This window comes from Chamaea fasciata, unplaced genomic scaffold (genome assembly GCF_029207755.1).
Source record: "Chamaea fasciata isolate MVZ Bird 193981 ecotype frontalis unplaced genomic scaffold, bChaFas1.0.hap1 SCAF_11, whole genome shotgun sequence".
NCBI classification, from domain to species: domain Eukaryota; kingdom Metazoa; phylum Chordata; class Aves; order Passeriformes; family Sylviidae; genus Chamaea; species Chamaea fasciata.
Window position 1 is genome coordinate 21530795 of NW_027094096.1, and position 22770 is coordinate 21553564.

At 58.0% G+C, this 22770-nt stretch overlaps 1 protein-coding gene across 5 annotated transcripts in view; it reads left to right on the plus strand.

Moving 5' to 3' along the window:
* The window catches only part of KCNAB1 (potassium voltage-gated channel subfamily A regulatory beta subunit 1), a 63555-nt gene that overhangs the window by 15748 nt on the left and 25037 nt on the right, over positions 1–22770 (plus strand). Inside the window, exon 1 of one of the 5 annotated variants that reach the window (XM_066193635.1) lies at positions 4197–5163. The exons of 3 other annotated variants lie outside the window; for them this stretch is intronic. In XM_066193635.1, coding sequence (XP_066049732.1) covers positions 4946–5163 — 218 coding nt within the window. In that variant the 5' untranslated portion in view covers positions 4197–4945. Of the gene's footprint in view, positions 1–4196; positions 5164–19836; positions 19856–22770 lie in introns of those variants that run through there. One more of the 5 variants, XM_066193638.1, reaches the window with a different exon arrangement.

Here is a 22770-nt window from a genome sequence, read left to right on the forward strand (position 1 = left end):
AACGTTCATAATTGCCGAAAATCTGCTCTTCGACGAGCACAGCCAAGCTGGAAGAGCACAGCTTGGGCTGAGCTTTATTTGGAATACGTTCCTCCATCAGGTGATGCGGAGCACACGGAGGGGAAATCTGCATTTTTGCGTTTGCACGGTGTAGAACACGAGCATGGCAGAAGGGAAACATCATTTCTTGTTGTGCCACGAGCTGGCACAAGAGCCCTGAGTGCCTGAGGGCGCTGCTGCTGCTGCTCTGGGCCTGGGATGGATGCTCAGTGACTGGCTACCACGTCAGGGGCTCCCAGGGGGAATAAAACACAAACCCCTCTTGTTCCATGCAGCGGAGCCTCGTGCAGCTCCAAGTGTTTTAATCATATTTAATCACGGAGTGGCTTGAGCTGGAAGGGACCTTAAAGACCATTAAGTGCTCAGTGTAGCACGATACATTAATATAATGGTGACTTCTGGAGCCCTTCATGGGAGGCGCCGGCTTGCAGTCAGCTGAGAAATGGAATAGATAGCACGGAAAAATTAAATTGCCTGCTCTGGAGCAGGGATCCAGCAGCTAATGGGCAGCAGGCACCGTGGGGGGGTGTTCTCTCCACGGGGACCGGCGGCCCGGTAATTGGATCGGGCTCTGATGAGTCCCACCCTCCGCCTGAGACACCCAGAGCTCCGGGCGGGTCCCGGCACTGATCCTTTCCTGTTGTAGCAGAGTTTATTTATTGAATGTTGCCCGTGCAGGGCTCCTCGGGGCTCCCACACGCAGGGTGGGGCTGGCCTTGGACCCCCGGGGGGTTGGGGATGGGAATTGTGCAGGAATTTCGGGCAGCACAAAATCCCGGAATGGGTTGGGTTGGGAGGGACCTTATTGTCCACCTTGTTCCACCTCTGCCACGGGCAGGGACACCTCCCACTGTCCCAGGGAGCTCCAAACCCTGTCCAGGCTGGCCTTGGACACTTCAGGGATGCAGGGACATCCAAAGGGATACAGGAGCAGCCACAGGGATGCAGAACAGCCAAAGGGATGCAGGGACATCCAAAGGGATGCAGGGACAGCCAAAGGGATGCAGGGACAGCCACAGGGATGCAGAAGAGCCACAGGGATGCAGGGCAGCCACAGGGATGCAGAAGAGCCACAGGGATGCAGGGCAGCCACAGGGATGCAGGGACATCCAAAGGGATGCAGGGACAGTCACAGGGATGCAGAAGAGCCACAGGGATGCAGGGACATCCAAAGGGATGCAGGGACATCCACAGGGAGGCAGGGACAGCCCCAGCTGCCCTGGTGCCGGATCTATCCGAGCCCAGCCTCATCCCAAGGCCGTGCTGGCACAGCAGCGTGGCTCGGAGCTGTCACACTCCCAGGTTTGGACAATCCTGGTGGATGGAGCCCTCGGAGCTGTCACTGGTCCCAGGGGGTGACAGAACTCGTGTGACATCACAGGAACCCCGGACTGGGCACTGCCCCCAGCCTGGCCCCAAAACCTGCCGGAACGACGCCTTTTAACTAAAAAAAGACCGTTTAATGGGAATTTTGATCGGTTTTTTCTCAAGTGCAATTACGAATGCAAATGGAGTTTTTTGATGTGAAACCGGCGGAAATGTGATGGCTGTGGGCTCGATAAGCGCCGGGCTTTTGTTCTGCAGCTCGTTTCCTCGCCCAGCTCCCAGCAGTGTTATCGAAAAGAGCCATTCCCGGCGGCTTCAGCTGCACCCCAAAGAGCTACAGATCCCCGCGGGGTCCGGCGCTGCTGCTGCCGGCTTTTTGGAGGTTTCCATCCTGCCCGCTGCAGGGTGTGCATCATCCTGGCCCTGCAGGGTGCTTGGGACACTTCTGGGGACGGGGATGTGTCTGTTCCTGGGCACGGGGACACTTGTGGGGACAGGGATGTGTCTGTTCCTAAGCACGGGGACACTTGTGGGGACAGGGATGTGTGTGTTCCTGGGCACAGGGACACTTCTGGGGACAGGGATGTGTCTGTTCCCGGTGCCCTGCCCACAGCCCCTGCTCACCCTGGGCCTGGTGGCTCTTGATTTGTGTCCCCGGGGCTGGAGGGGGTCACAGGGTGGTCACAGGCAGCTGCGTTAAAGCTCATTTGCTTGATGAAGCATTCGGAGCAAGTCGTTTAATGAGCGGTTGCTGTCCTGCTCAGGGGGGAAGTGCTCGTGGGCGTCTTGTCACAGTGATTTGGTGGCACTGAGGTGTCCCAGGGGTATGGGCTGGTGGCTACGTCCTCTGCCAGGGTTGTCACGTACCTCCCCTTCTATAAGCTCGGGATTTTCATCATGCAGAATTACATTACCCCAACATTTTACTCTAGAAGTGATTATCTTGCTCAGGGAAATGAAATAAATCCCATATTTAAGCACGTATTCTGTGGAGAGACTGTAACCCCTCCAAAGCTAAGCAGCTTGAGGTAAGATGCCCTGTGGGATGTGCCAGTGCAGAACGCGACTGTCCCTTCCTGTCCCCTCCGCTGGCACCTCAGGGCCTGGGTGACAGTGACCTGGGTGACAGGGACCTGAGTGACAGGGACCTGGGTGACACGGACCTGGGCTCATCGCCAGGACCAAGTCACAGCATTTGGCAGATCTGGCTGCAGTGGGAACTCTCCGGAGATGTGCAGGACAGAGGTCCAACACCCCTTGGGGTGCTTGGGCCCAGCGAGGGGGTATCAGGGGAATATTTCCAGCTTTGTCCCTCCTGCTCTGGGCTCCGAGACACAGCTGGGCTCCAAACCGCAGTGGGTGCTCCCAGCATTGCTCCCCCTGCACCCCCCGGTCCCAGGGAGACCCTGAGGGTGTCCCGGGTGTGGGGGGCACCCTGGGGTCAGTGACCCCGCGATGTCCCACACTGCTGGTGCTCTGCAATACTGACTCACTGATGAGGGCTCTGCAAAGCCTCCCAGGGGTCCTGCTCCCCCCAGATCCCTGCCGGAGGGCGAGTGCGAGGAGAGCGCTCAGGGCTGGGAGTTGTGGGTCTGCTGCGTGATTTACTGTTAATCCTCTTTGGGAAAACATCACACAGTAGCTGGCTTTGCTCGGATTTCATCTTTCCATCCTCAAAGGGATGCGCTGCGTACCAGTTAACGAGGCGTCAGGAAAGGAGCTGGGCAGAAGCTCATCCCCTGTCCCGGGGTGCTGGGTGGCCTTCGGGGCTGCCAGCTGCCCCCCAGCAGGATGGAGAGGGGACACACCATGGGGGGCAGGGGTCAGAGCTGTGTCACCCTGAGCTCGAAGCAGGTTGTGATCACCCCCCCTAGCACCCCCAGCTCACTCTGCCACCGCTCCCGTGTCACCTCTGGGTGCCCCGGGCGGGGGGGTCCAGCCTGGGGGCTGCTCCCACCCCCAGGGGACGGGTCTGGGGTCCGGCAGGGATCGGGGGGTGGGCACGAGGAGCTCCGGAGGTGTCCCCTCGCCCCAGCCCCCCCAGCAGGTGTGGGACTGGGCTCTGGGGAGCCTCTCTGGACCATTTCCCGTGGCCTGTGCTGGGTGGGAAAGGGACCACGGGTGACCTGCCCTCGTCCACCCGCCCTGCCACCCCCGGGCACCCTGTGCTGTGGGGCTGCACCCAGGGACACCCTCTGCTTGTCCCTCCCCAGGGGCACTCTGCGGCGACAGTGCCTGACGGGGGTCCTGGGGGGCTTCCAAACCCGGCTGCCCTCCCACCGCTCCCGGGAGCAGCTCCCCAGCCCGGGGGCCCCCCCGGTGCCCAAAGGCCCGGCAGAGGTGGCACAGGGCAGTGCCACGGGGCTCCGGGGGCAGCCTGGGCCGCGGCCGGGGATGGGATGGGGATGGAGATGGGGATGGGGATGGAGATGGGGATGGGGATGGGATGGGATGGGATGGGATGGGATGGGATGGGATGGGATGGGATGGGATGGGATGGGGATGGCGATGGGGATGGGGATGGCGATGGCGATGGCGATGGGGACGGGGATGGGGATGGGGATGGGGATGGGGATGGGATGGGATGGGGAAGGTTTTCTCTGCTGAGGGACGGGGATGGTTTCGCTTCAAAGCCTTTGCGCTGCGGCTTACTCCGCTGGCGGTGCTGGGGGAGCAGGATTAACCCCGGCCCTGCTGCCAGCCGGGGGCTGCGGGTGCCGGGAGCACGGGATTAACGTGTTAACTCCCTCACTCACCGGAGCACTGCGATCTTCCTCCCCCTCCCCCCTAGGTTTTTTTTTTTCTTCTTCCTTTCCCCCCCAATTAACCCATTTTAACACCGAATCGCTGCCCGCTGTAGAAGACCTCGCTTAGCGATGCTGGCAGCGATTTTTCCGGGCGGATCTGCCTGAATCTCCTGCCTTCCCTGCGAGCACAAAGGAGGCCCGCGGCTCGCATCCTCCTCCCCATCCTCGCCATCCATCCCCGCAGGCTCCGGCGGGGGGATCCCGGGGCCGCTGCGGAGCCGCTGCCAGCGCTCGGCGGGCTGCCATGGGTGGGAGGTAGCGCTGCTGCTGCTGCGCCTGGGCGAAGGACACCGATGGATGCTGCCGCTCCTTAGGGACGCGCTGGCCGGCGACGGAGCTCGGCTGTGCCTGCTCAGCACTTGGCGGTCCAGCGCTCGCAGGATGCCCGCAGTGATTTAAACCGGGAGCCTGCGGCCAGACGGAGGCGGCTGCGGAGCGATCACCATGAAGGAGCGGAGCTCCGGGAGCACCTGACTCGGATGGATGCTTCTGGCTGAGCGGCAGCAGCAGCAGCAGCAGCAGCAGCAGCATCGGCGCGGAGAGCCCCGGAGCGAGCCCGAAGCCGGCGGCGCGGTTGCCGTGGCAAGTTCGCCTTCCTCCGCCCGCGGCATCGCGGGGACGCGGCGCGGCTCTGCCGGAGCCCCCGGTGCTCGGGGAGTCCCAGGTCGGCGGTTTGCCGGCCGTGCTGGGCAGCTGCAGCCCCTGGGGGGCCGGGGGTCCGCCCGCCGCCTGCCCGGGGCACCGCGGGCGCGATGCAAGTGTCCATCGCCTGCACGGACCACAACTTGAAGAGAAATGGTGAAGACCGGCTCATCAGCAAGCAGAACACCACCACCCCGAACGTAGTGAATGCAGCCCGGGCGAAATTTCGGACAGTGGCTATTATCGCTCGCAGTTTGGGGACATTTACCCCGCAGCACCACATTTCATTAAAAGAATCCACCGCAAAGCAAACGGGCATGAAATATAGGTATGGGCACGGTCTCGGTCTTTGTTCCCTTGCAGTGTAATCGCTCTTTACTTTGCCTGCCTGGATGCACCTGGTTTTGCAGAGGAGCTCTCTCCTCGCGTTATTAATAGATTTTTAAACTTGGGCATGACTGGGAAGCTTTGGGGCGTTTATGTCTTTGCAGGCATCTGTGTTTGTGATTTTCATACCGAAACCCCAACTCGCTCGGGCGGATTCTCTGCGACGTTGTGAATGTGTGACAGTGGTGCTAAGATGGTTCCTATTAAGTGTTCGGTGTAACTAATATCGGTGCTAATGAGCAGGAAAATCAATTAGCGAAGCCTGCCTGGGGCTGGACAGGGAAAGTTGCTTTGCAGGGTGTTGTGTGGAGCAGAGGCGTCTGCCGTGGGTACCGATCCGCCGTGGGGGTGGCTCACGGACTTCTCACCTGGTTCACTTGGGGAAGATGAGATCAAAGCCAATTTTAGGGCAAATGCAGAAAACAAAATCTCGGGCGTTCTTATGGAATTGTCTCCTGCCTCTCGCACCGGTTTTTATTCCTCCTAACCTAGGCAGGAAAAATGGGGCTGTGAGTTCGGTGTGAAGCGCTCAGTGTGATCAGCTTCTCTGCCCTGCCTTTCCCTGCGAGTGAGAAGGGTGCGTGTGCCTTCGCTGTTGGCTTTTGCCTGCTCAGGGGGTCCCTTTCAGCCCCCGATGGGGACGTTGAGACCGGGGGAAGGGGCCAGCCTGGGATCTCTGCACCCTGTGCCCGAGGTGGGGCCGCTGCTGGCACAGGAGGGCTCCGTGGGCAGGCTGAGGGGCGTGGGGCTCCAGGCAGCTTTATCCTGCCAGTTCCCAGCCCATGGGACACCAGCCAGGGCTTCTGTGCCCCCAGACGTGCCCAGGGGTGCTTGCAGGATGCAGTTTGGTGCTAATGCTGGGTTCGGGGTCCTGGGACGGCTGCAGAGGCGCTCAGGGTTCAGCAGCCACTCCGGGCTCCATCCAGGCGTGGTGCAGGCAGTGCAGGGCGATCCTGCAGCTCAGAGAACGTCAGTGTTAACTCTCCAGGAGCTGCACGCATTGGGAGCAGCGTGGATGGGGTGCTCAGACGTAATTTTCCGTGGTTTGCTTGGGCGGTTGATCAGTGACAGGGAGGCTTTGCCCGAGTGGGAGCCTGGCCTTTCCAGCCGCGTGTCCCTGTCCTTCACCGTGACCAACTTCCAGCAGGGACGTTGCACCCTCCTGGTGTGGTGTTGGCACCAGAAATGCTCACTGAGCCCGCGGCCAGGGCAGAACTGCTGGTTAATAAATGTGTCCTGGAGCCAGCTCCCAGCTGGGGGTGGCATAGCAGGAGCAGTGTCCAGGGGGGCATGGCAGGGGCACTGTCCAGAGGGATCCTGGCAGGGGCAGTGTCCAGGGGCAGCGTCCAGGAGCAGTGTCCAGGCTCCCAGGTGCTGCAGTCCAGCCCTGGCCGTGGGCAGAGCAGGGTTTGGGGCATGGCACAAGGTCTTGTCCAAAGACAGGACACACAAAGTCAGTGTAACTTGTCCTTGAGGAGCAGTTGGCATCCAGCAGCTCCTGTGACCCCTGACCCCTCTGGCAGCCCCATCCAAGGCATCGTGCCTCAGTTTCACCATAAGCTTATCTGTGGGAGACGAGTCTTTGGTGGTGTGCCTCGGAGCCAGGACCTGTTCCCAAACCGTGCCCATGGGGTGTCTCAGAGCCAGGACCTGTTCCCAAATCGTGCCCGTGGGGTGCCCCTGAGCCAGGACATGTTCCCAAGCTCATGGGGTGTCCCTCAGAGCCAGGATCTGTTCCCAAACTGTGCCCATGGGGTGTCCCTGAGCCAGGACCTGTTCCCAAACCATGCCCATGGGGTGTCCCTGAGCCAGGACCCGTTCCCAGACCGTGTCCATGGGGTGTCCCTGAGCCAGGACCCGTTCCCAGACCGTGCCCATGGGGTGACCCTGAGCCAGGACCCGTTCCCAAACCGTACCCGTGGGGTGTCCCTGAGCCAGGACCCGTTCCCAAACCGTACCCGTGGGGTGTCCCTGAGCCAGGACCCGTTCCCAAACCGTGCCCATGGGGTGTCCCTGAGCCAGGACCCGTTCCCAATCCGTGCTGGCTGGCTGCAGGGGCACTGTGTTCTAATTGCCAGCAGTTATCCCCTGATTTCCCGGGCTCCCAGCGCTCTCTCCCTGGGTACCACCCCCCGAGGAATCGCAATTCCTTGCTCCTGCAGCCTCCACAGTTGGGCCTCTGCGAGTTCTTTCTGCCTCATTCCCGGAGAAGGTTTGGAGTGAGGGTGGGCTGTCCCACCGGAGTTCTCACAGCCCCGGCGCTCCGTCTGCCCCAGACCCGGGAGTTGCACCAGGAATAGCAGCTCGTTGGCGACAAGGCTGAGGTTTTATCTTTATGACTAATCTCTGTCTCTGCTCGCGAATCTCTCCGTGTGCAGAGCTGATTTCTCCCCCAGGAGAAGCAGCGCGGGGGAATTTGGAGGACGAGCTGAGTAACCCCCGGGCTCAGCTGAGTCGCGATAACCTTTGGGTGGGGAGGCTCCTTCCAACCAATGGAACTGGAATTTCTTGTTCACCTCGGCACCGATTCCTCAGCCCGAGGGAAATTCCAAAGCCAAAAGCTTTTCCCAACAATAATCCCGCAGAGTCCTCAGCTCCCTCGCATTTGAAGCTGAAGTCCTTCCCAATTCATTTTCTGCCTGGATTGTGTCCTTGATGCTGAGCTCTGCAGCGTGAGCCGCTCCAAATGCCACCACGGCCACTCTGGCCCTCGATTCACGCTAAAAATACCGAGAGCCGCCCCCGTGTGCAGGGCAGGGCCGAGCCGGGCCGGGCCGGGCCGGGCCGGGCTGCCCCGCAGCTCCCGCTCCGCTCCCGGGATGCTCCCGAGCCTCCCCCGGCTGCCAGGCGCTCCCGATCCGCGGGGATTATGTAAAAGGGAGAGACAGCGACTACGCCTGTGACAGGGGTGGGGGCGGGAGAGGAGCCAGCTCGGGGGCTTTTCACCGAGTGACATGTTTCTGGCCCCGCTCCAGCTCAGGCACCCAATTGGAACATGAAAGGCAAAAGTTTACGGGGATAAAAGCGTTCGCCGGGGAACAGCTGCAAGTGCGAGGGCTCAGGTGCGTCCCCGCGGCGCTCACCTGAGCAAAACTCGGCTCTGCCTTTGCTAAACGAGCTTTAATTTCGGCGTCTTCCCCGGCCGGCCGTGGCAGGACCTCCCAGACATCACCTCCGCTGTCACCGCCGGCACTGCCTCCTCCTGCGGAAGGCGAGCGGGCACAGGGCTGCTCCCTTTTATCCTTTTTAATGCTGCAGTTCAGTCCCACTGGGAGCCTGCCCAGATGCTCGGGGCGGGGGGAATATCTGGGATCACTTCAAGCCTTTCTTTGAAAATGGTGTAGTTGCAGCGCTTGGCTTGGAAAATTGCAATCTGCCGCACCGCTGCTGGAAACAAAGGAGGTGGCTTTGCTTCCCCGAGATGAGGCACAGCAGGCAGGAGGGACGGCAGCCCGGGGCTGCACCTGCTTTGGACCGAGGAGAGGTCACAGCCCGCGTTCTCCTCTCTCCTAATTTGCTGCCTCTTCCTTAAAATTCTTTTCGGTAAAGTGGATCCAGCCCTGATCCGGTGCTGGAGGCTGTTTGGGATGTGGTGCTGCTGCCGCAGGGAACAACTTCTCAGAGTGAGACTGGCACCAGCCTTCCCGTTCTCACACTTTAAATCACACGGCAGGAAGTTTTTACAATGGGGCTGGCCATGCCTTGGCCGTGGGTCTGTAAGGCCCCTTGCAGCCCCAGCCGTTCCAGAGTCCCAGATGCTTTGATTCAGCCCCTTGCAGGCCCAGCCATTCCAGAATTCCAGATGTTTTGATTCTGCCCCTTTCCATCACAGCTGCAGCCATGCAGAGCCTGGCCCAGAGCGCCCCAATTCCCCGGGAGCATCTTCTGTGCCCAGGATGTGCCCGGAGCTGGGATGTACCCAGAGCTGGGATGTGCTGGGAGCTGGGATGTGCTGGGAGCTGGGATGTGATGGGAGCTGGGCTGTAATGGGAGCTGGGATGTGATGGGAGCTGGGATGTGCCCGGAGCTGGGATGTGATGGGAGCTGGGATGTGATGGGAGCTGGGATGTGATGGGGCCTCGGATGTGATGGGAGCTGGGCTGTGATGGGAGCTGGGATGTGCCGGGAGCTGGGCTGTAATGGGAGCTGGGCTGTGATGGGAGCTGGGATGTGCCCAGAGCTGGGATGTGCCCAGAGCTGGGATGTGCTGGGAGCTGGGATGTGCTGGGAGCTGGACTGTGATGGGAGCTGGGCTGTGATGGGAGCTGGGATGTGCTGGGAGCTGGGCTATGGTGGGAGCTGGGCTGTGCCGGGCTCCGCCGCTGCGGGGCCGATTTGGGGCCGTCAGCAATTCAGAAATAGCCCTTTTGCCGAGCCCTGCCCGCGCATGGGCACGAGGGACCCAATTTACAGAGCACAACTATCTATTTGTGCTCATCCATAATTGATGGAGGCAGCTTTGACCATTAACTCCCGGCGCGAGCCTAAACAACAACAAAAAAATGTTATCTGCAAAGGCAAATCGGTGGAGTTCAGACCCCGGGGAGCCTGGGCAGGGTGAGGAGAGGCCGGGCACCATCCCCCGAGGGGAAACTCATCCTTCCCACCCGAAGGGGTGAGAATCTTCCCTCATTAGAGAAGTGTTACTAACGTTGGTAAGATAAGAGCTGAAATACAAGGGAATACAGCAGGAAGAAGGGAGGGCAGAGAGAGGTATTTTCCCTCCCCAGGATTGTTTTCAGTCTGGGGGGAGCTGAGCGTTTGGGGGTGGTGAAGGTACAGGGAGGAATCTGAGGAAGAAAAGCTGCTGACATTGGAATTACGTAAAGGTGATCTGGGCAGATAAAGCTTGAGAAGTAAAGTTTGCTTTCTTCCTCATCCCCTGGGAAAGAGGAGAGATTTAGAGTAGATTTTAGGAAGGAATTGTTCTCTGTGAGGATGGAGAGGCCCTGGCACAGGGTGTCCAGAGCAGCTGTGGCTGCCCCTGGATCCCTGGCAGTGCCCAAGGCCAGGCTGGACAGGGCTGGGAGCACCTGGGGCAGTGGGAGGTGGGGATGGATGGCTGGCGGGGGCACAGGGTGGGTTTCAAAGTCCCTTCCAAAGCTGTGAGGGGTCTGTGGTTCGTCCCTCAGCCGTTCCTGGAGCTGGCCGAGGAGGAATCCCGGGCTGGGAGGGGCTGGAGCCCCGCGGAGCCCCCAGGCGTGTCTGAGGCGTGTGAGCTCCATCAGACTTCGCCAGCATCCGTCCTTCCACTGCTCTGAACACGGCCGGGTCAGCCGGGGGCTGGGCGCAGAAATGCTTTTGTTAAGATGCAAATCCCCTCTGTGGCATGGGGGCGCCTCTGACGCTGGAATGGCCCTGCAGAGCACGCGGTGCCCCCCAGTCCGAGGCCAAAGCAGCCCCCAAACCTGGCTGGGAAACGCACACGGGTTGCAGAATTCCTCTGGGAATTGGAGTCAAGTCCTGTGCTTGCCAAGGGGTGCAAGTGGAAGCAGGTATTTCTTAGCAGCTGCGTCTTCTTTTTCCCCTGCGTTTCTTTTTTTCCCCCAAGCATTAACCATAATAACTACCTCACATATTTAGGAAATTGTGGTTTATTTAAGTCTCGCTGCAATTACGAGCGCTTTTAAACTCTCACATGCGAATGGTACAATTATTTTGATATCAAGTTCCATATTGTTTCAGTACTCTCCACATCAGGCTGACTTTTATGGCTCATCGTCTGATCTTCATTTTCCTGCTGCAAATTAAGACTTAATCCAGTGAACAGGAGGGATTTACGCTGAATTCACAATGCTTTTCCCCCCAGGACTGGAGCTTATAATGGCTACAAAGGAGGCAGGAATAACTCAAAGGGGAAGGAAAAGGAACCAGTTGAGTTTAAAAAAAATCTGATTTGTGCTGCTTTCACGTTCCCAGCGGCTCCCTGAGAGTTTGCAGCTCCGAGGTGAGGCCGGGCTTTGGTGGGCTCTGGATTTCTCCCCTCTCACCACACTGCAGTGTTAGGTTTGGACACCCCAAACCAGGGCAGTGCACAGAACTTGGCAGGGACTCCCCTCCTCCCTGGCTGCCCCCTTCAGTGCTGCCTTGGGGCTGCCTCTGTCACCTCCGGCTCTTTCCAACTTCAACCATTCCAGTATTCCATGAGAAATGGAGGCTTTACAGGTGCCTGGGCTGGTGTGGGCAGCGGAGATGGGTCTACTCTTGCGGGTGTCAGACAGAGCAAATATTAAATTTACATTCTATTAATTTAATAGAGCAAAGTTGGCTTTGCTTTGGGGCACCTGCCCGGCTCTTCCTGCCTGTTCCTGGCTCTGCAGTGTGTGCCTTTGCCCCAGGGACAGCTCTGCCCACCCTGTCCCCTGTGGCCAGAGGGGTGCCCAGCCCCTGTGTGGCCTTGAGGACAGCCTGGGGACAGCCCTGCCCGCGCTGTGGGTGGCACTGGGGGCAGCCCTGGGTTCAAGGACAAGCCTGGGTGCTCCCAGAGCACAGCTCGCATGGCTCTGCCTCCGTGGAAGCACAAGGATGGTATTTTAAGGGAGGTTTTAAATAATGCAGGTGGAGCTGCGGGGGCTGAGCCGCGGAGCCGCCCACGGCCGAGGGGCACGGGCGGGGCAAGGGCACGGAGCAGCCTGGCTGGGTGTCCCTGTCACCCGTGGGTGGGTGTCCCTGGCAGCCGTGGGTGTCCCTGGCAGCCGTGGGTGGGTGGCACTGTCACACACGGTTGGATGTCCCTGTCACCTGTGGGTGGGTGTCCCTGTCATGCATGGATGACTCTCCCTGTCACCCATGGGTGGCTCTCCCCATCCCCCACAGCTCTCTGTCCCCATCACCCCCAGCTCTGTGTCCCCATCCCCTACAGCTCTGTGTCCCCTTACCCCCAGCTGTGTCCCCATCCCCCCCAGCTGTCCCCATCCCCCAGGAGTGGCTGTCACAGCACTGCCCCGCTGTGCCCCCAGGCCCTGTCCCCCCTCTGGGCAGTGGCAGTGTGTGGCTGCTGCTGGTGGCTGGAGCCGGTCCCTGCCCCAGGGCTGCTCGAACTCAGCCCGCTCCACCCTCCTCCCAGCCCTTCCCTGCAGCCTGGTATTTTCCATCTAAAGGCTGCCTGACAACTTTAATCTAATGCTTAAACGGATGGAAGAGGAGCCGTCGTGCAGGAGCGCTGTAATTTAATTACTTGGGAAGCGCACAGTTTAAGACATTTAAAATGTATTATTTTAGCCTGGCTGCTTCGGCAAAACCCAATCGGAATTTGGAGCGTGCTTATTTTTATTTCAGCCGAACGCTACGAAACGCCTTCTGCAGAACGTGTTTGTTAAGGGAATTGATTGTCTTTGAGGGAAGGAAAATGCCCCTGGGTGGGACTTGCTCCTCCAGGCATCCAAATGTATTTGAATTGTTTCTCCAACTATTTTTGTAGCACCAAAAGCCCCCCTCAGGCAGGAGGGAGTGGGGAGCAGGGCCCGGTGTCCTGGTCCCTCCCTGGGCTGGCCAGGTGCTCCCCCAGGGCCCTGCAGGCTCCCTGGGAGATATTTACTGACAAAGCTCCGTCCAGAACAGAAATAATCAGTGGGACACGGGGTTTGAGAAGCAGGAAAACGATGGAAAATAAGGTCCTGAAGCTCCTGGATTTGAAGTGCTGGAGCCTGGGAGCTCCTCAAGAGGGGAGCTGGAGCAGGTTTATCCTTGGTTTTGGCTACAAAATTCAGGGTTGGTGTGAGAGTCTATGCAGGGCCCACAGCAGCTTAAATCCAGCTGGATGCAACCTGTGGAGAGACTTGGATGCCATAGGGGGGGTGGTGTCTGTGCACAGGGCAGGAGAGCCAGCCTGGGGCTCCTGGATCCCGTCTGAGAGCTCCTGAGAGCCACCAGGAGAACGTGCCCTCTATGTAAACATGCTGAGATATTTTGAGGCTGAAGTCATAAAAATTTTACGGCGTACCTATATTTTCCTTTTGGCATCGAATTGGCCATAAAAGCCCGACAGAGAGGAACAGCTTCAGCTGTGCTGGCTGGGAAACGGCTGCAGCTGCTTCAGAGCCATCCAACCAGCCCACGGAGGGTTGGGATGGGTTGGAAGGGACCCCTTCCACCCCCTGCCGTGGGCAGGGACACCTCCCACCCTCCCAGGTTGCTCCAAGCCCTGTCCAACGTGGGGATTTTTCCCCAGTATCCCGTCCATCCCCACTCTCTGGCAGTGGGAAGCCGTTCCCTCCTGTCCTCTCACTCCAGGCCCTTGTTCAGCAACACTTGAAATCTTTCAAAAATTTTTTATTTCCTCTGTCAGGAAGCAGAAGTCCCGCTCGGTAATTAAAACATAAATTCCATTATTTTCCCCGGTGCTTTCCCTACCTCAGGCTGCTTGTTTTTATTGTTTTTATAACAATTCCTGCGAATTGCCTTTACCTAAATGTTGTTGCAGGGATGAATTGCCCCTGCAAAGGGAAGCCTCCCCTTCCTGGGCCACCCCGATGCTGATGGGATGGAGCTGCCTCGGGCTGTGCTGAGAGCCCAGAGTTATCCTGGCGCTGCTCAGATTCCTTCCCCTTCCCCAGTGTCAGGATTGTGTCAGGATCAGCCTCTCCCGCCTCTGGAGAAAGCACCTGTATTTAATTTCCAGCTTATTCCTCCCCTTCAGCTCTGTAACTGCTGCTGTCCAGGCTGGGTGCAGGGGTGGGGAAGGCAGCCCCCTTGACGGGCTTTCCCTGGTTTTATTTTGCCTCTCTGAGCGTGAGGTGGCACGGGCAGGAGGGCAAACGGCATTTCTGATTTCCTGTGGGGTTTGCAGCTGTGGCCCTGCACACAGGCACGGCTGGGATTTCCAAAGAGTGGGACGTGTGCTCAGAGGGACAGGGCTGGACGTGTCCCAGGGCTGGGGACCACCGTGGGGGCTGCACATCACACCTGGCCCGGGTGGGATGGAGCTCTCCCTGCTCCTCTTATTCCTGCCACTAGCTTGATCCCATCGAGGTTTTCTGCTTTGTTGTTTTTTTTTTTTTCACGGATAACGTAATCCCCTCAGACATTCGCAACCCTGCACTTGAAAAGCCTCGCTGCAGAATGACAAAGAGGTTTTTTTTCTTTTTTTTTTTTCCTTCTCTCGCTGCCGGGGTCGGACGGTGACGAAGCGCGGCGGGGGCAGCGCCGTGGGCTGCGCTGGGCTCGGGGGGGGATGCGCTGGGATGGGGAGCTCCAGCAGGAGCTGTTCCCTGGGAACGCCAGCGCTGCCCCCGCCCCGCCATCCCCCCACCCCCGGTGACCCCGCAGCTCCCGGGGCTCCGTGCGGGGCTCGGCCCCGGCCCCATCTCCTCTGCCTCAGCTACGTTTTAATGCGTCATCTGCAACTCCTGCCAGCATGCAGCCGAGGAAAACGCCGGGGAATTGCAGCTGAGGCGACCACCCACGCAGCCGGTGGCCCTACGAGTACGGGAGAGGAGTTGGGGAGTGAGGAGGGAGCCGGGGAACGGGGGCTGGGTGCCCTTCAGGCGCTGCTAGTCCCCTGTGCCATCCACGCCTGGGCCCAGCTGGGAGCCCGCTGCCACCTCCTGCCTCCCCCAGTGACATTCCCCAGGCCCTCGGCACTGCCCTGGTCTGTCCCTGCACTTATTGCAGGAGTAGCAGATTCCTATTTTGTATCCCTGAGATGATCCTGAACATCCTGAACAGGACCTGCATGAGCAAGGAAAACGCAGAGAGGGACACCTGAGACTGGAAGTGTTCCAGGCCAGGTTGGAGCTTGGAGCAGCCTGGGACAGTGGAAAGCGTCCCTGCCCACTGAATGGGACAATCTTCAGGGTCCCTTCCAAGCCAAACCCTTCTGGGGCTCTGCGATCCATCTCCTCCTCCGCCGAGGCAGCAGGAAAGCAGCGCTGCTCCAGGAGCACGTGGTCCCAATCAAATTCTCTTTTATTTCTGTAACAGGTAGGAGATCACACAGCAGTTTGCAGAGCAGCGAGCACGAGCGCAGTCACACAGCGCAGGTGTCAGATTGAACGCCACGGCGGAGTGAGGGATGCACGTGCTCAGGCAAGGGGGGAAATCTGTGTTTTCAGCTCGCACACGCTGGGCCACCTACGCTGGTCCAGCTGCTGCAGCTTTGCGTGTTTATCTGTGCCTCTCATCAGCTGAGGACAGAGGTAGAAAATCCCAGAGATCTGATGTTTTGCATAAATATCCAAATTTCATCAAGCCGGGAGTGTTCGCACAGGGATGCCCGGGGTGGGGTTGTTGGGGTGGCCGTGCAGGGCCAGCAGCTGCACTGGGGGACTTTGGTGTCCCTTCCAGCTCAGGACATTCTGTGATTTTGTCTTTGCTGCAGCTTTATGGCCTGGAGCTGTCCTGGCTTCTGTGCACTCGGGGAACCTTTGCTGGGGTGGGGTGCCTTGGTCTGAGCACCCAAAGGTGCCAGGGCTGCTGTGGGGACCAGGTGGCACTGTGGGGATGAGGTGACACTGTGGGGACCAGGTGACACAGCAGGCCCAGGTGGATGCTACGGGGCAGTTTGGGTGGCTTTGGGGTGAAACAGGTTCCATTCAGGAACAGGGAATATTCCCGAGGGACAAGCAGGGACAGCTGCCCAGCAGGGTTTGCTCAACGCCGCCCTTTTTATTTCGCATTATTGACGCTTTAACCCCATCCTCGCCGGACCGTTTCTCCCCAGCGGCATCCCCAGAGCACTGGGAAGGCTGTCACTTGTCCCTGCCCAGGGTGCCGGGGGTGTCCCGGGGCTCCGAGCCCTCCGTGCGGTGCCCAGGGGCTGGGAACGCTCACACCAGCCGCGAGCTGCGGCTCCGCATCGCTGCAATTAGCGCGGGCACGGGCGGTCATTTGGTGCGAAGCGCTGCGCCTGCTGTCGAGTGTTTTGTTCCCGGAACGAGAGACAGAAAGCGTTGTTTGCCTCTCCTCCCACCCGAGACAACCTCCTGCCGCCGCAGCTGGCCCGGGGACTGCTCCTGAGGGCCGGAGATCCGAGGGGATTTGGGAGCCCAGCGAGCCCAAAGCCGGCCCCGAGAGCAGGAAACCCCCGAGTTAATTAAAGGCGACAATTAGCACCTCCGTGGGGTGCTCCACCTCGGCTCCCCGCCAGCCCCAGCCCGAGGGATGGGGACAAATGGATGTACCCGAGGTGTCGGCACGGGCTGAGCAGCTTCAGGGCGCTCCTAAAAACAAGGGAGAGCAACTTCCTACCACCGGCAGCTAGTGATGGGACACGGGGTTTAAACAGATTTAAACCAGCAGAGGAGAGATTTAGATGAGATGTGGGGAAGAAATTCCTCACTCAGAGGATGGTCAAGTCCTGGCAGAGGCTGCCCAGAGAAGCTGGCAGTGCCCAAGGCCGGGTTGGACATTGGGACCGGGAGCAGCCTGGGACAGTGGGAGGTGTCCCTGTCCTGCACGGCGCGGGGGGTTGCACTGGGTGGGATTTAATGTCCCTCCCACCCTAAACCATCCTGGGATTCTTGGATTCAGTTATTTACCCCTGCAGGAGCCAGGGATGGGGCTAGGGGCAAGGCCAAGCCAGGTGTCACTGTCCCCACTCCACAGGTGACAGGTGGGGGACATCAGAGGAGCTGCAGTGGGAGAGGGTCTCTGCTTTCATCAGGATTTTGGTGTCTCTTGAAACAGCCTCATTTTTTTTTTTAAGGGAATAAATTACATATTTTATTCATTTTCAGCACAGAAAGGAGCGGTTCTGGAGCCCTGATGGGGATGTTTCTAAGCAACGTTGTTTTCCCACCACCAGCGTCAGGAGCAGTGACTTTTTTACTTTCCTTTTTTTTTTTTTCCCCCCCCGTATTTTTGTAGCAATAAGACAAACTCTCTGAATTCATGTCAGGAAAACTGTGCCACGATTTCCCCAGTTTGGGTGCATCCCCCCCACCTCCGAGGGGGTGTGTGCGGGGTCCCCCGGGGGTCACCTGCCCCCGGGTTGCTGCGCTGGGACCATCCCCTCAGGTTTTATTTTGGTAGAGTTTGCCTGCTGTGGGCACAAGCGCAGACACAGGGCAACGAAAGGCAGGCTTGGAAGAAGCCAAAAAAGCAGCTTTATCTGAATTCTGTGGAGCTCTCTCCCAAGCCTGCTGATTCTTCTGTGGGTGTGGACTCGAAGAATGTTTTAGTCATTGTATGTGTTATTGCAGAGATTTTATTTAAAACTTCTGGTTTTGCATAGAGGGGGGGGGAACCACTCTCTCCTTCTCTGCCTCGTTTCTGATGGATGGATGGGTGAATAAATGCATGGAGATGGAGAGATGGATTCGAAGATAGATAGGAGGGTGGATGGGTGGAAAAATAAATCAATAGAAAGCTAGATGGCTGGATAGATATAGATATCTACATATATACATATCTATATATCTATCTACGTATTTATCTATATATAGGTATATATCTGTATGTCTATATATTTACATAGATATATAGGTATATCTATATAGATATGTAGATATATCAATATATAGATATGCACAAATATATCTATATCTATATATTGAGATATATATATCAATATATAGATAGGATTATCCTGATCCCTTCCAGCTGGGAGTACTGGAAGGGAAGGGAGGATTTAGGGTGATTTGGGGGGTGTGGATTGAAGTGGCCAAACCCAAACTCTCCCTGCTCCAGGGATGGGCAGCAAATCCCCACCTGGATCAAGGAAACGTGTTGTGCTCTAATCGCTCCGTCCCTGAAGGACACGGGAACCGGTTGTAGGTTACGAGGTAGTTAAGCAGCACGAGTGTCTCAGGCCATAAATCTCTGCCGGGGAAGGGGGTGGGTGCTGGTTGTGTCCCCGTGTGGGGTTTGTGGTGCTCCCGCAGCTCTGGGGGAGCGTGGCTGGTGCGCGGTGAGTGGGATTAACGGTGAGGATTTTCCTGAGGAGGGGAACGGCCCTGGCTGCAGGCAGAGGGGTTTGTTTGCCCTGGGGCTGTGTTTGGGGGGGATGGAGGTGGCTCTGCAGGGACAAGGACAATCCCTGCCCCTCTGGGGAGCTCAGCCCGGGCTGTCCCCAGGTCCCCCAGCCCAATGTCACTGAGCCCTCACTGCCCCGAAGGGCTCTCAGCCATCCCCTGCTCGGGCATTCATTACAACACCACAATTACAATTGTTTTCCGCCCTGTGCCGCAGGAAACAGCCCCGTTCCTGCCACGGCGTGCTCTGCAGGGAGGTTTAACCCTGCTTCCTGTCCTGTTCTGTCTTTCAGACCAGAAAATCCATTGAAATGCAAAGATTTCTCAAACACATCCACCATCAATTCCTAAATGCGGTCGATCACAAAAGACGTGAAGTTTTAATTCAGCAAGTGCTGGAATTAGTGTTTTATAGGAAAATATTTCTGGTTTTCAGGCCTTTCTTAGTCCGTAGCCTCATGTCCCTCCTGGCTCTGACCCCGGTGTCCCCTGCAGGGCTCTGCTGTCCCTGTGGCCTCAGCAGGGGTGGTCACACAAATGTCACCACGTCGGGTTTTTCCTCCTGAATCCTCTCTTGGTGCGCCAGAGCTGAGCCTCATCCTCCCCCCAGCCCCTCACTCCCCAGTTGTGCTCTCCTGGCTCCCCAGGATCCCTGTGCCCGCCCCCCTGGGAGCCCTGGGCTCATCCCCCATCTCTATGTACATATCTAAATTACAGATTCCTTTAGTTCTCCTTCAGCTCCGGCTGCACACTCAGCACTCACCCTCCCCGGGGAATGATTCAACTCCGAATTCCCATTAAAAAAAGCCATGGAGGAGGCCTGGGGTGAGGGGAGAGGCAAAAGGAGGGCTGGGAATTTTCCATGTGTTCCACCGTCCCGCTGCTGCCCTGGGCTGGGGGAGGTTTAGGCTGGGCTCTGCCGGTTCCAGGCACATTCTGTGCAGCCTCCACTTCCCGGGAGCAAGGGAGGCTGAAACCCAACCCCTGGGGATTTTTCCTTGCAGTGTGGGTGAAGATTGGATTGTGTGCATAACGTAACGTTAACTTTAGTTAACAGAGCTTTGAAAACCTGTGATATTTCCCCTGGTCCTTTTCGCTGTCATGTTTTATCGCAGCCACCTCTGTGCTGCTGCAGGATGTGTCAGTCCTCCCTCCCCCTCTGTGCCACTTCTGGGCTTTCTGATGTTGAACCACGGGGCTCTACAAGACAGAAACCGTCCCCTTGACCTTTTGTGTGCATGTTGGACCCTGGCGCTTTCTTTGGCCACAGAACGAGCTCTCCTCACTCAGCACTCCCCACCTGGATGCATCTCTGGAGGATTTTCCTTGGTTTTGCCCATCATCTGCTGGCAGCTAAGTGACTGACGAGGAAAATGATGTTTTTTTCCCTCGGATGATGGGTTTTCACCCAGATTTGAGGAGCTGGAGGCTTTTTTTGCAACTCTGGATCTGGTGCCTCCCTGTCCGGCACTGACCGGTGTCACCCCCTGAGCCCGTTACATTTAAGAAAATAATTAACTCGGGTTTATTCAGCTCTGCAGCAGAAGCAGAGTTAATGATTGCTCTCTTCCGAGCAGCGTTTCTGCCCTGTGCAAAGGACTCGGTGCTGGGGTGGGTTTGGGGTGTGGGCAGCCAGGTGTGTCCTCATCCGGGCTGAGCTGCATCTGAGGAGCTGTGTGTCTGCTGGAAAGGAGAAAAACGGGAATGAGTGACAGAAACAAGGTGAATGAGCCTTTGAGCCCCCAGGGATGTGATTCCTGCTGCCCAGCTCGGGGCTTTCCCCTCTGCTGTGGGCTGGGAAGGGCTGGCAGCAGCTGAGCGAAGTTTTCCAGGCCTCTGTGCAGCTGGAACGGCCCCTTCAGCTGGGACAGGCAAAAACCTGAGGTCATCCCAGAAAAAAAACCTGACAAATCCCCGGGCACGGAGGCTCCGAGCCTGCGGGTGATGGGGGAGGATGAGGAGGGAGCAGCATCCCTGTGGCTGTGCCATCCATCCCCTGCCGGCAGCTCCTTTTCCCTGCCGCTGCACCGGCTGCGTTTGGCAGCATCTCCCGGGGATGATGCTCCTGCCCCGCCGGGATCCCTCGGGAAAAGCCTCATCACGGGCGCTGCCAGCCCTGCCCGCCGCTGCCGCGCTGGCCCGGGATGTTTTTCGCGGCTCCAGGCTGTGTTTGCGGTGAGTCAGAGCTGGCTCTGCGTTAGCAATCTGTCCCGGGCTCCTGCTGTGCGGGGAAATGTCACCCTTGGGTGGTGCCAGCCCAGCAGGACCCGGTTAAACCCACCTGCAGAGCCGGGCTGAATCCCCCTGGTCTGTGGCTGTGCCCTGCTCAGTGCCAGGCACCAGGACAGACACTGCGCTCACCTGTGCCAAGGCTGCTCCCCGGAGAGGGAGACTGGGGAGATTTGAAGTTGGGCGCAAAATGGATCTTCAGAGCAGAAGGACTTGGGGTGTCCCTTCTCTCCACAAAACAACCCAGTGCCCTGTGGTTCCGTGTGCTGAGGTGGCTGGAGCTGGAGGTGTTGGTGGCCTGGGTGACCTCGGGGAGGTTTGTACAGCTCCCCTGTGGGCACTGAGAGGGGCTGCCCCGTGCTCTGCCCCAAACCCTCTCCCTCGTGCCCCTTTCCCCTCCCAGGCTTGGCTCAGCTGCAGCCCGGCTCTGGGCACCACACCAGCGTGATGTTCTTTGGCTTTGGACTCTGGCTTTAAAACAGCCAGAGCTGAAGTGCTGAACACCTTCAGGCCTTGCTTGTGGTGCAAGTTTGGGGAAAAAGGCCAGGAAAAGGGGGCAGTGCCAGACTGGGAGGCTGGAGCTGTGTGATGGGACCAGGGTGGCTGCAGGGATGGGGCACATCCCTATAGATGTGCCCAAAAAAAACCCCCAAACTTGCCTCAAAAATCCCTAAATATACCCCCAAAACAACCCAAAAATCAGTTTCTGCACCCCCAAAACTCACCCAGAGCCCCCAGCAGATAAATCTGGGTGCCCTGTGCGTGCTGTGGGCTGGGCAGTGATCTGGGGGAGCAGAACCTTCGCTCCACACCTGCAGAGCTCAGGGGACTCTGGGCAGGAGAAGCACGATCCCTGTGCTAATGAAAAACCAGGGAAGGACGGAGCAGAGCTGACTTCTGATCAGCTGCTTCGGCCAGGCAGAGCGATCCTCAGAGACTCCTGCTTTGTCCTGTCTGATGGAGAGGAATTCCTTCCCAACAACCCCCCTCACCCTGCTCCCTCTGGCAGTGGGGAGCCGTTCCCTCCTGCCCCAAGTCCTTCTCCAGCTCTCCTGGAGCCCCTTTAGCCCAGACCCTCCAGGTGAAACCCCCTGAGCTCTCTGGTACCTCAGGAATTTTTCCAGGAGGATGCTCAGCTGTGCAGGGCCCGAGCAGACGCTCCTGATGGTTTTTTGGGATTTATTCCCAACACCTCCCGAGCCCTGCTCCCGGCTCAGCCCTCCTGGGGGATCCGTGGGGCTGCCGCCGGTACAGCTGCAGGGACGGGGCTGGTTCATTGTCTCGGAGCCCGGGATTAGCGCAGGGAAGCACAAAAAGCTTTTACTGCCCTGTTACTTAGAGACAGCCCATTGATTTTACTCGGCGGCTGTGCAGCTTCAGGCACGTGTGTGTCTGTCTGTCTGTCTGATCTATCTCCACGTGCATCCACCTGGGCGCTGCAAAATCGGTGTCAGCACAGATGCACGTCGAGTGTTTGCTTGGTGGGGTTTTTGTTGGTTTGTTTCTCCTGCTTTGGGAGGCAGAGGAGAAGCAGGAATGCCAAATTCCTGCTCTGCAGGAGGAGCCAGCGCTGGGCTCAGTGAGCTCTGACACGGCACCGGGTCCTGGGCACACCTGGGGGTGGATGTGGGGCACACCTGGGCATGTGGGGCACACGTGGGGATGCTCTCCAGGCTGGCCCATGAGCTCAGGACTCCTCCTGCCCTGCAGCCTCCCAGCTCCTTTTGCAGGCCCTGCAGGGATTTGGCATTTCCAGCATCAATACCCCAAATATCCGTGTCAGGTGTGCGCTGAGCAAATGGCAGAGCTCTGGAAATCCAAACACGGCGTTTCTGCCCCAGCGTTTGTTGGCTGAGCAGAGTCCTCACAGAGCTGGGTGGTGCTCCCCGGAGCAAATCTGGTGTGTTTGACCCCAAAAACTGCCTGGAGCGGGGAGGGAACAGCCCTGGCATGGTGGGGAAGCACAGGGCAATCATTGGGGTCTGGGACCCTAAAACAGATCCCAGTGCCAGGGGATGGGAAATCCTATAAACGGCAGGGAAACAGCCCAGGGATGCGCTCACCCCGTGTGTCCATACAAATACATTTATATAGGGGTGTGTGGAGAGGATCTGTGTTTGCACATGGAATATCTGTGTGTGCAGACATTAAAAGGGTGTGTCCGTGAATAGACAGATTTAAAGGGTATTTGTGTGTATTTACATGAAAAGTTACACATAAAGGATGTGTATATAAAATATGTATATGTGCAAATATATATAAAGGGTGTGTGTGTAGATGTGACTTTATATTTATGTGGAGAGAGGAGTTCATGAGCCCAAAGGCTTTGAGAAGCAAAGAACGGGTCGGTGGGAAATAGGATTAAAATTAATCTCTATAAAAGAATAAAATTGACTCTTTTAAGTCAT